This window comes from Drosophila yakuba, chromosome 2L (genome assembly GCF_016746365.2).
Source record: "Drosophila yakuba strain Tai18E2 chromosome 2L, Prin_Dyak_Tai18E2_2.1, whole genome shotgun sequence".
Lineage (NCBI taxonomy): Eukaryota > Metazoa > Arthropoda > Insecta > Diptera > Drosophilidae > Drosophila > Drosophila yakuba.
The window spans coordinates 15,502,476-15,517,136 of record NC_052527.2 but is presented as its reverse complement, the minus strand read 5'-3'; the positions used below and the strand labels follow the sequence as shown (position 1 = coordinate 15,517,136).

The 14,661-nt window shown below is 44.4% G+C and overlaps 3 protein-coding genes across 13 annotated transcripts; all 3 read right to left on the bottom strand.

Moving 5' to 3' along the window:
* Positions 1 to 203: 203 nt before the first annotated feature.
* LOC6528319 (microtubule-associated protein RP/EB family member 1) lies at positions 204 to 6,966 on the bottom strand. Of its 11 annotated transcripts, none has more exons than XM_015198425.3 (8): positions 4,215 to 4,363; positions 3,653 to 3,805; positions 3,436 to 3,581; positions 1,849 to 2,107; positions 1,430 to 1,572; positions 1,293 to 1,375; positions 1,151 to 1,232; positions 204 to 1,091 (listed from the first exon to the last, which is right to left on the bottom strand). In XM_015198425.3, coding segments are annotated over exons 1-8 (918 nt in total). In that variant the 5' UTR covers positions 4,216 to 4,363; the 3' UTR covers positions 204 to 1,040. The 11 variants fall into 11 exon arrangements, with proteins under 11 accessions (XP_015053911.1, XP_015053913.1, XP_015053915.1 ...); XM_015198427.3 differs by having other exon boundaries at positions 1,160 to 1,232; XM_015198429.3 differs by having other exon boundaries at positions 1,160 to 1,232; positions 1,430 to 1,569.
* A 373-nt stretch (positions 6,967 to 7,339) lies between these two features.
* On the bottom strand, positions 7,340 to 9,845 carry LOC6528318 (probable methylcrotonoyl-CoA carboxylase beta chain, mitochondrial). Its single transcript, XM_002089335.3, has 4 exons — positions 9,620 to 9,845; positions 9,307 to 9,560; positions 8,113 to 8,993; positions 7,340 to 8,053 (listed from the first exon to the last, which is right to left on the bottom strand). The coding sequence occupies exons 1-4, from the start codon at positions 9,743 to 9,745 to the stop codon at positions 7,578 to 7,580; spliced, it is 1,737 nt and encodes a 578-aa protein (XP_002089371.1). The 5' UTR covers positions 9,746 to 9,845; the 3' UTR covers positions 7,340 to 7,577.
* A 253-nt stretch (positions 9,846 to 10,098) lies between these two features.
* Positions 10,099 to 14,411, bottom strand: LOC6528317 (protein phtf). The gene is made up of 8 exons (XM_002089334.4): positions 14,142 to 14,411; positions 13,468 to 13,532; positions 13,265 to 13,404; positions 12,701 to 13,208; positions 11,715 to 12,652; positions 11,460 to 11,638; positions 11,045 to 11,401; positions 10,099 to 10,986 (listed from the first exon to the last, which is right to left on the bottom strand). Exons 2-8 carry the CDS (start codon positions 13,491 to 13,493, stop codon positions 10,501 to 10,503), a joined length of 2,634 nt encoding a protein of 877 aa, XP_002089370.1. The 5' UTR covers positions 13,494 to 13,532; positions 14,142 to 14,411; the 3' UTR covers positions 10,099 to 10,500.
* Between the last annotated feature and the right edge of the window lie 250 nt (positions 14,412 to 14,661).

Genomic DNA, 14,661 nt, shown 5'->3' with positions numbered 1-14,661 from the left:
TCCTCAATGGTGTTGGTGTGTGCGAGCATAATCATACATATTTGTGTCTGTCGAAAACACAGTTTGACTAATATGTGAGTGTGGTTGGTGTGTTAACAAATTATTTACAATGATTAGAGAAGAGAAATGAAGGGTAGACAGTTTCCGCTTGGGGTAATTTATCCGTGCGTTGTGATTTGAAAGCCAGAAATCAAAAAGGTGTGTTTAGAAAATAGAAGGACGTTCGCTTTTATTCAAACTTCAACGAGTTCTGCCTGTATTACACATAAATATAGAACTTAAAAAATTGAGAGCAAAAATCACTTATTTTATACAATCATTTTGTTATGAAGCCAATTGTTTAAATATAGAAATTGAAAGTACAAAATACCGTTTTCTGAACATAGTGTAAGATTAGACAAATTCGGCTCTTGTGATCCACTACATACAACACTCAAAACGACTAAAGTCAACTAGTAAAAAGTTCAACTTATACAAAACTTATAAATGTGTTTAAAAGGATATAAATGTGTAAACCATGTGATACAAAGAGCGAAGCTAAATCATAGAAAACTTGTAAGCTGAGCATTTTAAATTTTCTTAATTACGAGGAGTTTGTGTAGCTTTCAAAAAATTTTGAAAAGGGTAGGCTGGCTTTCTATTAGATAGTGAGATTTTGTTTCGTTTATTCCGCTAAAATACAAACAATTTATATATGAAATGGTTTATGATGTTGTTCACACTCATCGGCAACAGCAGCAAAACTTTCTTGGGCACAATTTTGAATCGAAAAAAAAATCCCGTCTCTATCTCTTGAGCAGCGACGCGTTCGTATCAAAGAAATGTTTAAAGAATAACTATTTAATCACGTGGCGCTCCTGTTGTCAGCCTCGGCTTAGGAAATCAAAAACTCTGCATTTGTTAGTCTTCTCGTTTTTGCTTAACGAATCCTTGGTTTCTGTCTAAATAATAAACTCTGTCCCCTTCATCATGCTTCTTGACTTATGTTTTGAATATGTATGCAGCAAATGAATTTAGTGGGTTTTCGTTCTCGGTTTAAATTAATACTCCTCGTCCTCTGGTGGTGCATCGTCAGGCGGCGCAAATCCATCCTGAAAATAGAAATTATAAGTCTAAGCGATTGCAGAGCCATGTAAATAAGAGTACAGACTTGTCCTACCTCAGTCGCATATAAGATGTCCAAAATCTTTTGGATGATCGGATGCGCCTCGGCGTCATCGGCTTCTTGGCAACTAAAATAATAATACGAAGTAGAAGTGTCCTTAGTTGAAAATATTTGCTTCTATACTCACAGAATTTCAATATCCCGCAACTTGGAGAAGTAAAAGTCGCGCTCCTTTTCCAATCCCTCCAGGTTTATGCGCATGTCCATGACCTGGTCTTGAATATTAGTATCGGTATTTTGCTTATCTTCTTGTTCTTGACCCACCTGGTTTGACATCTCTTCTATTTGCTGATTGTTGACTGAATTGCTCGCGTCGTTCTTCTTGACCGTGCCCGTGCTGTTGGCACCGGCGTTTAACCTGCTCACAGGGGCTGCGTTGTTCGTGCGTGGCAGCACCTTGGAGACTGCTTGAATGGGCAAAACGAACGAGGTTAGTATGCAAACATCCTGGCCGCAGATATAGAACCATAAGGAATCGGCAAACGTGAAGCACAGACAGCGTGTGTCTTCATTTTGTGAAGCTTGGGTAATGTGCATTTAGTTTCTTAATGTTTACAAAATCTACATGGGACCTTGGCATGCGATATGTACAATTGTCTGACCATGTGGATAATGCGTACGATAATGAAAGGAGAGATAGCGATAGGAAGTATCAATTGGGGTACCAAACCAAAACAACATACTAGGCTTCACTGTAGACGTCGTTGCCGGGCGTGTCGTTGCCGTTGGGCCACGCCGATAGCTGCTGGACACGCCGCTGGCCGCCGTGCCGGGCAGCGACTTCCCCGCTCCCGATCCGAAGCCCATTGGGGCTCCCTCGCGCACCGCGCTGGCATCGTAGTCCCTGCCATCGTAATTGGCGTCGAAGAACTTTTTAAACCATTGCAAAAACTCGAAATTGTCTTGGAATCGACCCTTGATTAATTTGTCAATGGGTATAATCTAAAAGTAAAATGAGCGAGAAATATGCAGACAGGTGAGAGAGTGTGTAGTGAATCCAAATGCAATGGAAACAAAGAATTAACAAACAAACAAATGAATTTGGGAAAACAGAACTCTTTGGCCAGCCAAAGCACCAGATAAGATGTGTATAAATTATAACTTTGCAATGCTGCAGGGATACGGAATGTTAAGTTAAATTTAACTCAGATAAGCGCACGATTATACCAATTGCTGGTTTAACCTATAAGAACGTGTGATTGAAAATTAGAAAAAATCCGGAAGAACACTGAGATTGTAAAAGCGGGCTTTGTAGTACAATTTGATTGATTTTCAGGAATATAAAGTCACTTCCACAGATATGATGTAAAGAGTTGTTGCTTTTAACCTAGTAGTACGGAATTCTTGTACACTAAAAATGGTAAACAAATTTGCAGTTGGGAATTTGATCACATTTGCCTAAGTATTTAACATTATGGGTGTGTGACTATAGTACATAGATATAAGTATTTGGGGTTTTCCCATCACTGTACGGGGATGAAGAGGAGTTAGTGCGTTGGATGTGGGACAACAACAGATCCTCCGACATGTGTGCAGTGTGCTTGGATGCGACTAAATGTGTGTGCGTTTTGTGTGGTACTTGGTGCTCCAGCAGCTCAAGGCCAGTGGGATTGGTAGTGTTTTGTAGGGTGTTGTGTGGCATCCCAGTTTTGCCTGGATCCGCTGCGTGCTTCACGTTCGTTCCCTTCGCAACTCAAATGAAATGGCAAACAAATGGCTCCTTCACTCCGGAGTTCGTGGCCTCGACAGAACCGTACCAGTTGAAGCGATGACCCGTGCTGGCATTCGTCCGCTGCTTGCTGGAGGCTGCAATGGCCGCCGGTGCATCAGATGGAGATCGTTGTTGCTGCTGCCCACGCCACTGCCTCCGTTGCTGCCGTGTCCGTTGCCATTGCCCAACTTGACTCCGCCACGCTGAGACACGGGGTCGTACTCGCGACCGTCATAATTGGCGTCGAAGAACTTTTTAAACCATTGAAGAAACTCAAAGTTGTCTTGAAAGCGTCCCTTAATCAGTTTATCAACTGGAATGATCTGTGGTTGTCGGTGTGTTTGCGTAGTCGTGTAGTTCATTTGTAACGGAAATCGTAGTTAGTTACAACATACAAGAGTTTATTGGTACAGTGGACATATGCTTATAGCGACGCTGTAAGCGCTTCCACTGTACCGTGCCCATTTTTCCACTTTTCATTCTTCGGATTGGGTGGATTTGTGTGTCAAAATAAAAAAGGTTCGAAAAATACGAAAGTTATCTAAGCGAGCGGGCATACCTTATCCACAGACATCTTCTTGAAGCCCGCCTGCAATATCTTGAAGTTCTGAATGTACTCGTGCTCCAGATTGGTACGAAATTTGACACGCTTTACGGGCACTGAATTGGGGAACAACATGTCCATGAACTGACAGTAAGCGGCACCTAAAAATGGGAAGCGTAGGTTGATCGCGGCACACACTAGGCACTTCGTAGACAAGTCAGTGGGCATTTACCTGTGCAGAGTTCCTCGATCTTTGAGAATTGCGACTGGAGGCAATCGTTAACCCAGGCTAGCATGTCATGGCGCGAGAGATTCTCTGACGTCACATTTGTGGAGTAAACGTTAACAGCCATGATATTGGTGTCCTCTGGTTTATTGAGCGGCACTGAAACGAAGATGCAAAAGGCTGGTTAGTTATAAGTTTGTAACTGCACAGTGGCGGCTCCACATGCAGTCCGTGTGGGAGTGCTAGCGCCATGAACGGCTCTTAATTGCGGCGAATTATAATTGTTTTGGCTCGGGGTGCATTGAAGCGTGTCCCATGTGCGTGCTCAATATCAAGATCACGATAATCATCAGCAAAGCAAACGGCAACCGGGAACGCCAAATGATTGCTATTGGACATGTTACCGTTGCACACTCATTCCACGAATCTGCAGAATTTGTTCCTTCGAAAGTAGTTTGGCTGGTTGGCTCTTAACCGAACACTCCGCGCTACAAATAGGCCTTTCCATACCAAATGGTAGTTATCTTACTTCCCGGAATGATCATAACAATCTGACCGATGCACTTACTATTTGTGTTTATCCGTCGATTATATGTAGCAATCTTCTTTTATAAATCTCAATGTGCAAAATTAAAACGAACTGTAAAAGTTACTTTTGTTTTCCTTATATTTCGTTCTACGCTCGCCTGTGACCTACTGGTAGGACTAGTACAAACTAATGTAGCTTGGAAAACTTGAATGAACATCAACATTCTCAAGGCCTGTTTTTGTACTATTATTTTTAAAAATGTATGTATGTAAAATGTATATTTAAAATCACTTATTCGTAAAGACATAGAGTCACACATACTGCGTTTCATGCCCTCAAACATACTTATTCGCCAGTGCCCGATAATAAATAAGTTTGCAGTATCTTTGCCTTCGTCAAGTTCACGATATGGATAAATCCTTTTGAATCGCAAGCAAAGTTATTCTGAACTTTAGAAGATAAATACTCCTCAGACCCATCCCGACACTTACGAGAGAATAAACGGCGATCAAACGAAATGGCTGGCAAGTGGAAAGAAAATGCTCCGCGGATACTGGATCAGGCGAACAATGAACTTGGACTGTTGACCGCTACTATGCGTCCACATCGCTTCGATTCGTTGAGGCGAGAAGATGGAGATTACTTATGGACCGCGTCACTGGCATTATCAATGTCAGCCTGGCCAGCAGGCACATACAGAATGGGCAATCTAACGTGGGCCAGCTAGATAAAGAATTAGCCGGCATTTCGGAGCCGGCCTATAAATACATCGACTCTCATCGGCCGTGGGCCTTTCGGTGTTTACGTAAAACTACGACTCTCCACCTTTTCGCTGCGCAAGTGTTCGGTGCATTGACCCGAAAGGGCGGAACTCCAATTCAAATGCGGAGCGATTTGCTGCTCGTTTATTGATTTAAGTGCCCCCTGCCAGAGAAGTGGCAACAATAGTAGTGCCCTAAATACAAGTAGGGATTACTACACAGGGGAATACTGTTTTCCATTAAGAAATCATATACTGTTTTTACGATCTCAATAAATAACGCATTCCAATTGCAGACATTAGGTATAAGTGTCAGTTAAATCTAAATTCGTACATGTATCATTGCATTATCACAATGCTTAACCTGTAAAGCTATTTAAAAAATCTAAACTTTCTATGGAAAATTGTATTTCAAATCAGATCTTTATTTTGACCATCAAACCGTTTCGGTTGGTTAATTTACTTGCATTTTGAATCTAAGTAAAAAATCAAAGCTAGACAAAAGTGTATGAAAGATCTGTTGCTTGCTTGTTTTTTTTTTCCATGCAATTTTTTTCTTAAATCAGTGACTTTTTAAAAAACCTACTTTCGATAAATACGAATGCTTATTTGTATCTCATAAGATGGGGAGAAAAAAAAAGAGAGTTGCTGTTTAGATTTAAATTTCGAACATTCCATATTCATGACAGCGCTTTTGAGTCATATGTCGATAACTCATTATATCCACAAAATTCCTAGTTGGTAATTCGCTGATGTGTGACATTTCGATTCGAGACACTACGGAATAAATGACCCACCCAATGGTTTTTTTGCCAGTGTAGTTTGTTGCGGCTGTTAATAGCTCAGTGTGCATATGTGTGGGTGTGGGCGCATGCAGCGGAAGTTGGAAGAAAACAGAAAAGAGGAGCGAAACAGGGAATTAGTGGCCAAGCCGAAGTTTTCCAATTCTATCCCAAATCCCCAGTTGTTAAAACAATCTGATCAGGGTGGAAGGGAAGCGTGTGTCAACAACAATAAGCTGTTTGAGCAACAAATAAGCATTCTGTGACTGTGGGTGAGTGTTTTTGAGTTGAAACCAAAATACAAAAAAAAAGCGGCATTCTAGTAGAGCAACATCGGGAAGGCCAAAAAGCTGCGTCGGCGTAGCCCATTATAATTAAGCCAATAAAAATAGTAACTTGAGCTAAATGAAAACAAAACAAGTCCGAGAACTGTTGGTAACTGCACAGCTTACACACACACGCACGCGCAATCTGAAGAAATGCGGGGGCTTGACAGATAAGCCGTAGAAGAATGACGTCATCGAAACAGTGGCTTTAACTCAGAGAATATGGTTTTACCGATTTTCCAGCCGTTGCGATCATCGGAAAAGGGGTAGTGGTAGGGGTAGGACACCATCCACCATATATGTACACTGCACGGGAATTTTTGCGGCCTCTTTTTTTGCGGCTGTGGCAGGCACACACTCATGTACAAACGCTTGCCGAGATGACAGTCAGTCTCACTTGCATGGAACCAGGATGGGAAATTTTATTTTTGGAGGAGGAAACGAAGCAGCAACAGACGACATTTAAATATACAATGCACACGCACGCACACAAGCGCACGCAGGCTCCGCGATGTACAGCTATTTGGCCCAAGTGTGCACTTGAAGTTTTCGACAGAGTTATTTTAAATCGCCACATACCGATGAACTTTCTTTTCTGCTGACGCTACTTCTAGGTTTGCCATTTCTTTTTCTCTTCTTTTTTTTTGCGAAAAAGTCGAGGAGCCGCACACTCACACACATACACGGAGAGAGATACACGCACTGACTCATGCAGACGCAGAGGCATATTCATCCGGTGAATCCTCCGATCCTCTGATAAACTCACCTAATCAGTTGGTTGTTTTCCTTCGGCCGAGGGATAACTATATGGTTCCTGACTTTAAACAAAGAAATACTAATTCTATGACGACAGTCTTCTGCTAAACGAGCGAGCGCTAGGGATGTAAAATGTACACTGATGCATCGGCCGCCCAGCGCAGGTCCGCATGGAGGGCTATCGATAGTCGCTAGAGATGGACGATAGCGCTCGGTGCAGAATTCAGCGATTTGTCAGTTATTTTTGAAAATGTTGATTAAATGTACGAGAGCTGAAAATTTACCAAACGAACATGAGTCGTTTTCAGAAAAGGTCTAATGTCTTATATACTTAGCTTCACTAAAAGTGTAACGGTGGAATAGGCTATATAGGCGGATTTGTAAAATCACTGTTACTGGTTGTATTTAAAAAAAAACATTCTAAATAATAATAAAAGCAATAATTTTGCTTTCAACACCTAATGCCAACATCTACTGGTATTTTCAAAATATCATATTGTTTTTATTTTTCGTTTTCCGTATTTGTAAAATCGCTGAAACTTTATAACATCAACATTAGTTTATTTGCACAGGAAATAAAAAGTAGATTAGCAAATTAAAAATTGGTTCATAAGCTTAAAACGATTTAACACGTCCGGAACCTAATGAACACTCAATTGTACATTACATAGTTACTGATTGTCTTAACGCTAATAAATGCAATAGTTTCGAAATCAAGACTGGCATTAAATGCCTGTAAATGCTCTCCGACTACATTTCTCTAGCATGCAAATTGGATTTACATGCGGAAGACTCCAAACTTGGTACTTTGACCGGCGTTGTTCAACGCTGCTTTCAGGCTGAGGCCCAGGATCTGACGGGTGTTGGCCGGATCAATGATGCCGTCGTCCCACAGACGAGCCGTACTGTAGTAGGGCGAGCCCTCCGCCTCGAACATTTCCACAATGGGAGCCTTCAACTTTTGGGCTTCCTCCTCGCTGAACTCCTTGCCAGCTCGCTTGCGTTGATCTTCGGTGATCTGAGCCATAACATTGGCTGCCTGAGTTCCGCCCATCACGGAGATGCGAGAATTTGGCCACATGTAAAGGAAACGAGGCGAATAGGCCCGACCACACATGCCGTAATTGCCCGCTCCGTAGGATCCCCCAATTATCACCGTGAATTTGGGAACATTAGCGCAGGCGACTGCAGTGACCATCTTGGCTCCGTTTTTGGCAATACCATGGGCTTCCGCATCGCGCCCCACCATGAAACCTAAATAGATCGATAGTCCGGTTAGAAACGACGTCTAGCCACATTACATATCAACTCACCAGTAATGTTTTGCAGGAAAACGAGCGGTATCTTGCGCTGTGCGCACAACTGAATGAAGTGGGCGCCTTTAAGTGCGCTCTCCGAGAAAAGGACTCCATTGTTTCCGACTATTCCGACTGTGTGACCATATAGCTTGGCAAATCCGCATACCAAGGTCTCACCATATAGCTTCTTAAACTCCGTAAAGCGGCTTCCGTCGACGATGCGCGCAATCACGTCGCGGACGTCAAAGCTTTTGGTTAGATTAGGACCCACGATGCCGTACAGCTCTCGTGCGTCGTAGCGCGGTTCTTCTATGGCAGACGACGGTGTAGCATTCTGGAAATTGGCTTGACTTGAGTGCATCAGATGATCGTTATACGAATTTGTGGCGGGTAAGTTCAAGTTGCTCACAATCTGCCGGGCTAGATACAAGGCGTGTTCGTCGTCCACGGCATAGTGGTCGGTGACCCCAGAAATCTTGCAGTGCAGGTCTGCTCCTCCCAGATCTTCCGCAGACACCTCCTCTCCAGTAGCCGCCTTCACCAGCGGCGGACCTGCTAGAAATATGGTTCCCTGCTTCTTAACAATGATGCTTTCATCGGCCATTGCTGGTACGTAAGCTCCTCCGGCCGTGCAACTGCCCATAACTACGGCGATCTGAGGAATTCCCTGGGCCGACATGTTCGCCTGGTTATAGAAGATGCGTCCGAAGTGCAATTTGTCTGGAAAGACATCCGCCTGGCGCGGCAGGTTGGCGCCACCCGAGTCCACAAGGTAAATGCAGGGCAAGCGGTTTTCCTGAGCAATCTCTTGGGCGCGCAAATGCTTCTTAACGGTAATGGGATAGTAGCTTCCACCCTTCACAGTGGCGTCGTTGGCCACAACCAAACACTCGGTTCTATAATAAGAAATTCATATTATTTCTGATAATTTTAAACTATTCCGTAGATAATGTATGAGAACCTATTTTTCAAATTTATTTGAACAAACTAGGGATCTCGACCTTCTATATATCGACTCGGCTAGTGATCCCGATTTATTAATTTCAATGACCTATTATATCCTTTTACTGTACGTGTAAAAGGTATTAAAAATTGTGGCTAATGGGGGGTTATGGCTATATAATCTTGGTTTCTGCAGACTACATTTTCTATGTGAGCGTTAAAAGTTATGATGTGAAACTTTGATCAACTTAGATTTAGTAGACCTACCCACAAATGCGTCCCACTCCAGTGACGATTCCCCCAGAATTGACCTTCTCTTCGCCGTATAACTCGTGTCCGGCCAAAGCACTGAGTTCCAGGAAGGGCGATCCTTTATCCAGGAGCAGGTTAATGCGCTCCCTGGCCAGGAGTTTTCCCCGCGAGGTGTGTCGTTCTATGGCCTTTTGGCCGCCACCATTGAGCACCTGGCTGGTGAAGTTCCGCAGCTCGCTTACCAGCCTGGCCATCTCGCTGGCATTTTCCTAGACAGTCATTGACTTAAGCAGGTGGGTAAACATAAATACAGCCTGTTTATATGCACCTTGTACTCGGCGGACTGCTTGTCTACCTCGCTGGGCAGGATGTTGGCCTCTCCCACGTGGAGCAGTCGCACCTGACTGCACATAACTCTCGAGCAGCTCCTGAACATCCCATTGAGCCGAATCATTTTGTGGGGGAGGGATTTAATGAAAACTAAATGCGAAAATCTACACGCTATTGGAGGCGAAAGTTACGTCAGTTGTGGGCAGGCGGACTGATAACGATAACTGCAACAGCTGATCGATCGCTATAGAGTGAACTATCGATTACGCAGAGCAAACAAAGATAAGCGGCGATGCACATAGAGAAAATATTAGTAATTCTCTATGATGTAGTTTTCAAAATTACACTGAAAACGCTTTAGGAATATTAGCATCTGGAGTGATATCTGTCCAATCACCAACAAAATTATAACCATTTTCTAGCATTCACAGCTATAGAATGGCAATTGGTATATACCAGTAAGATAGATAAAACATATTATTTTAAACAAAATCTTTATTATAGTTTGCTAACATTTTTTAATTGCAACACTCTTGCTGAGACCGCCTTAGGAATTGAACTTGAGACTACAATAGGTGCACTAATTTTATGCCTAAAGTTCTATGAACTTTCATGCGAATTATTCCATTGCACAATTTGCATTAAAATGATTTGTGATTGTGCAGGTCCCTCTAGAAGGTAGGTAAATACTAATTTATATTGGTTTACGTAGTCGTTAGTGGGCTTGTTAACGCAGCTAAACAATCACTTGACAAGCATAAACATTGGCTCGCTTAAATTTATTTACTTAAGTAATTTAGAGTGTAGTGTTAGATTTCTTTTAAAGCGTTTCGAAAAAGTTGTACTACAAAAATATGACGGGTCTGCGCCATGCATCGGTTACTTGATCTTGATTTTATGCAACTTCAACTTAAAGCCTAAAACTTCGCTAAGCACGCCCGATAGGGCCGAGAGGATGACCACTTTGATGGTTGTGAATAGATATGGATTGGCACTGAGGCCAGAGATCTTGAATGGCGTTTCGAGTTCCTTTAGCAGATCGGCGGCCAGCTTAAGCACGCTGTTCGACACCATCAGCTCTTCCTTTTTCTTAGGCTTTCGCTCAATCTGCAGATATAAGTTAATTTGCTCCGTAATCAGCACAGACACACTGCGGTACTTGTGCTGTATCTTCTGTCCTAGGGTCATGTAGCGCAGTAGAAAGATTCCGATCGTTATGGACCAGATTAGCGCCTCCAAAGTAAGGTGTGTGTGCAGATGGACCGAATCCTTTAGCCACTCGACGCTAAGGAAAGCCAGCAACAGGAGGGTTACTATGAATGCGGCGGAAACGATGATATCCACAGATCGCTGGGGCCCACGTTTCTATGGGTTATTGATATGTATTATATATACTCTGTTCAAAAAGTTTTTGTGCATTTACCTTTAAATATGACCTCACGCTCAGCCAGGTCTTGATGTTACGCACCTTGTTCAAACGAAAGTGGGGAAGATTTGACTTTCTAGCCCTACGTGAAGAAGTGAGGTGGGAGAAGAGTTTGGCGTAAAGAAAGCGTTGTTTGAAGGTGCGTTCTGCAACGGCGAATATAATGAACAGTATAAGGGTCAGGCAAAGGCGTTGGACAAAGCCCAGAGCCAATACTGTGCGCTCCCACTGGGTGTCGCCGAATGCAAAGCCCAGAAGGGTGAAAAACGATGCCGATGACTTCTCCCACAGAAGCTGCGGCATATTAAAGTAGCTTATCTCACTGGCCTTCTCTGCATCGCTCCCGAGTGTGACCTGAGTACATTGAAAAAGTAATAAGTAATCTACCATCAAAACCTTGGCGGTAACAAACCTCGCAGAGTCGGCAGAAGATGGGAATCAATGTGAGCAGGAAAGAGAAGACCACGCCTATGTAGATGTAGTCGTTGGCTTCGCCCATTGAGTCGACGCGCTCAATTATGCAAGACGCGATCTCCAGCACGGAAAGCTGCGCCTTTTTTGCATCTCGCTGGTCCCAAATTGTACAGCTAACTTTATGTATTCAATAATATTGTGTGAATGAAGATGCAAGTAAGTCAAATCTTACGATGTAAACGGTAATACTTACTACGGTCTAGGCTGCTATGTGGATTTAGTATAGTGGTAGGGGTGATGTCCAGCTCTCCAGGATCTTCGTCGCTACAAGCTGTGTGCTTCAAACCCCCGTCAGAGTGATCCAGATCAGAGGTGTAGCTGCAGTCTTCGCTATTTGTCGTCACTCCCATCCAGTCGGTGGCAGAGGTGGTGCACTCTTGGTTACAGGCCGAGGCGGGACTGGACATAAAGTCGGCATCATCGCACTCATCCGACTCGGCGCAACTAGTTGAGGATTCATTCCCGCGCGACTGGCTTTTCTTTTCGGTTGGAGAAGCACTGGCGGTCACGCCGTTTGCTGTGTTTAATCGCAGACGCAGCTGATTGCTCTGGACAGGAACTGGTGGAGCAGCAACAGCCACCGCGTTTGGCAGAGGCGAATGGTTGTTGTCCTCTCCACTAGAGCTCTTTCCGTTCAGACTCTCGAAGCCATCGTCCTCCCCTATGCTTCGGCGAGACTGGTAGGCTGGCTTGACCGAACACGCAATTTCTCCATCCGCCTTGGTACCCTCTTCTGCAACCTTTCTGCTAGAGGAAGGCTCTTCGCCGAGCTCGTAGGTAGCGTAGATCTGAATTGGCGTGTGCCAGTTGACGTTGCGTTTTTTGGGGCTTTCAGGAGCTGATCCCCCTTCCTTTCTGCTGAGATCGTAGCGTGTGTCTGCCAGGGGTTGCGGTAGCGGGCTGATTGCAGTCCTGGTCAAATAGGTCTCCTCGTTGCTGCTCCGCCTGATAACAGAGGGCGAAGGCGTAGTCGACATGATGGGATCTGACATCGTGGGACAGGTAACATTGGGTGAAGGCGAGGGCGTGACCGGTCTGGGAAGCACTTCGATGGGGGCGGTTGCAGTTCTTCTATTTGGAAGTGATATGTTACTGCTGGCCTGGGACAAGTCAACTTCCACTTGCCGAACTCTAAAAAAAGAATTTAATGTTTGTTTTTCAAAAGAGCTTTGTTCTTACCGCACAAACTTTTTGCGGCGTCGCACCCGGTGTTCCCGGGTTGCAGCCTTGTCGCTTAAGCAGCTTACAGATATGCGACGCAGCTTGTTCTTGCTACTTCCGCCAGAGCCGCTCGTGGCGGTGTTGGTGGCTACAATCTGCGAGTGGATAAGACTGATCAGCAGGCTTAGGGCGCAAGGTATAAGCAGGGCGCTGAGGAGGTCGGCATGTTCCTCGTACTCCTTATCTGCATCCTTATCGGAGATATCTCCATCTGCCTCTGTCTGAAGCAGTGTTCCATTTGACTGATTTTCATAGACAAGGGGCACTATACGACTGCTGTGGAGAACGTAGATAGCCCAGTTGGACAACTGTGTGAGGTAGAGGACCAGGATGAAGCCGAATGCGTTGGGCGTGGTCTGCTTGACCCACCACTGGGCATAAAGGGGCAGCAGTACATAGCGCAGAATGGCTAGGCGTATCACGGTAAGTAGCGACTGCTTGGGCTTGGCCTTGGGGAAGGTGGAACCTAAAAAAAATTGTTTAATTGTTGGGACCATTTTTAGGGTGTCGGGTAAAACTTGCCTCGCACCAAGTCCACATCTATTAGATCCGTCTTTAGCTTTGTGTTTTTTAAATTGACATTATTGAAGCCATCCAAGATCTTCTGTTCGACGGTCTTTTCCCATTCTTGCTTGTCATAGGTGCCGATTCTCTTCTGGTACCTACAAAAATGCAAAAGCGAAGAATTAAATAGTCCGGAGAGTAATGGAGCATTGTTCGCTTACCATGCAACTATTTCATCCAATTTCATAGTAATAATCACATAAAAGCCCTCGAAGTGTCGTGCAGCCTGCGAACGAACAAAGAAATCTTCAATTAGGTCTTACAGCTGCGGCGCGAAAGCCTCTAATTTACATCGGCCTGCGATAGCGAGGTGCCCGCTATCCGGATATAACTGGGGAGTAGGCCCCACCAAACCCACGTCGTGAGTTCGCGGATGGGATTTTGCCCCACATACTACACAGTCGGCGTCGAACAGCTGCTGTGCATAACGGGTTTTGCAGGCAGCAGGGCGATATCAGCTGATGACTTTCACCTTCGCCTTGCCACAGCCACGGTCCCGCACCCTGGCAAGCCTACGCCCATAGCGCGAAAAGAACTGCCTCAGTATGAAGGGCCCCTTTGCCTTACCCTTATATGCCTCGGCCGCCTTAATAACCTAGAGAAGCGGACGGCAATCGGACCAACAGCTGTTTATCGGGTGGGTGGGCGTCAATGTTTATGCACACACATGCGGAAGGGGCGCAGGTATACACACAAGCGCAGGCAATTGGATTTGGTATGCGGCCCCTTCTGCAATGCTGGGTTCAAGGTGAATTGGCCACAGCACCCACATTGTGGCCCAATCGCGGAAGCACCCGTGGGAAGAGTGGTTTTTATTCATGGATGGCGGGGTTACCTTTATTTAAACCGCGTCAAAGATCAAATTTTGTCCACCCAGGCGCGAGTTTCTTCCGTTTCCGCTGAATGCATCGATTCCTCGGACACTTCTCTGGAAACTGTGGACACCGTCGGGTATCTGATAATTTTGAATGCACTACACACGCCGTAAAAGCGTTTGCATTTGCATTGGGGCCGAAAATATTTGGTGCGCGACAGAACAAGCGTACCGTTCCTAACGAAAAACTAAAGTGTGTGCTCACATATTCGTAAATCTCGCTCGACTGCATATTATCGATAGGTACTGTCTGGACTGTCAGCTGGCCGATGACAGCTATCGATAACTCCAATTGGCGGTGATATTGTTTTTTAAAAATTAAGAAACCATATTTGTCTTTGTTTGTCCCACAAAAGGGACAAAAAAAAGTTGTTATAGAAGATTGCTACGGCCATTTTATACATACAAAAAAGTTGTCACGGCAATTATTAAGATTTAATTTATTAATACGAACATTTAGTTATTATTGCATTTACGTGCA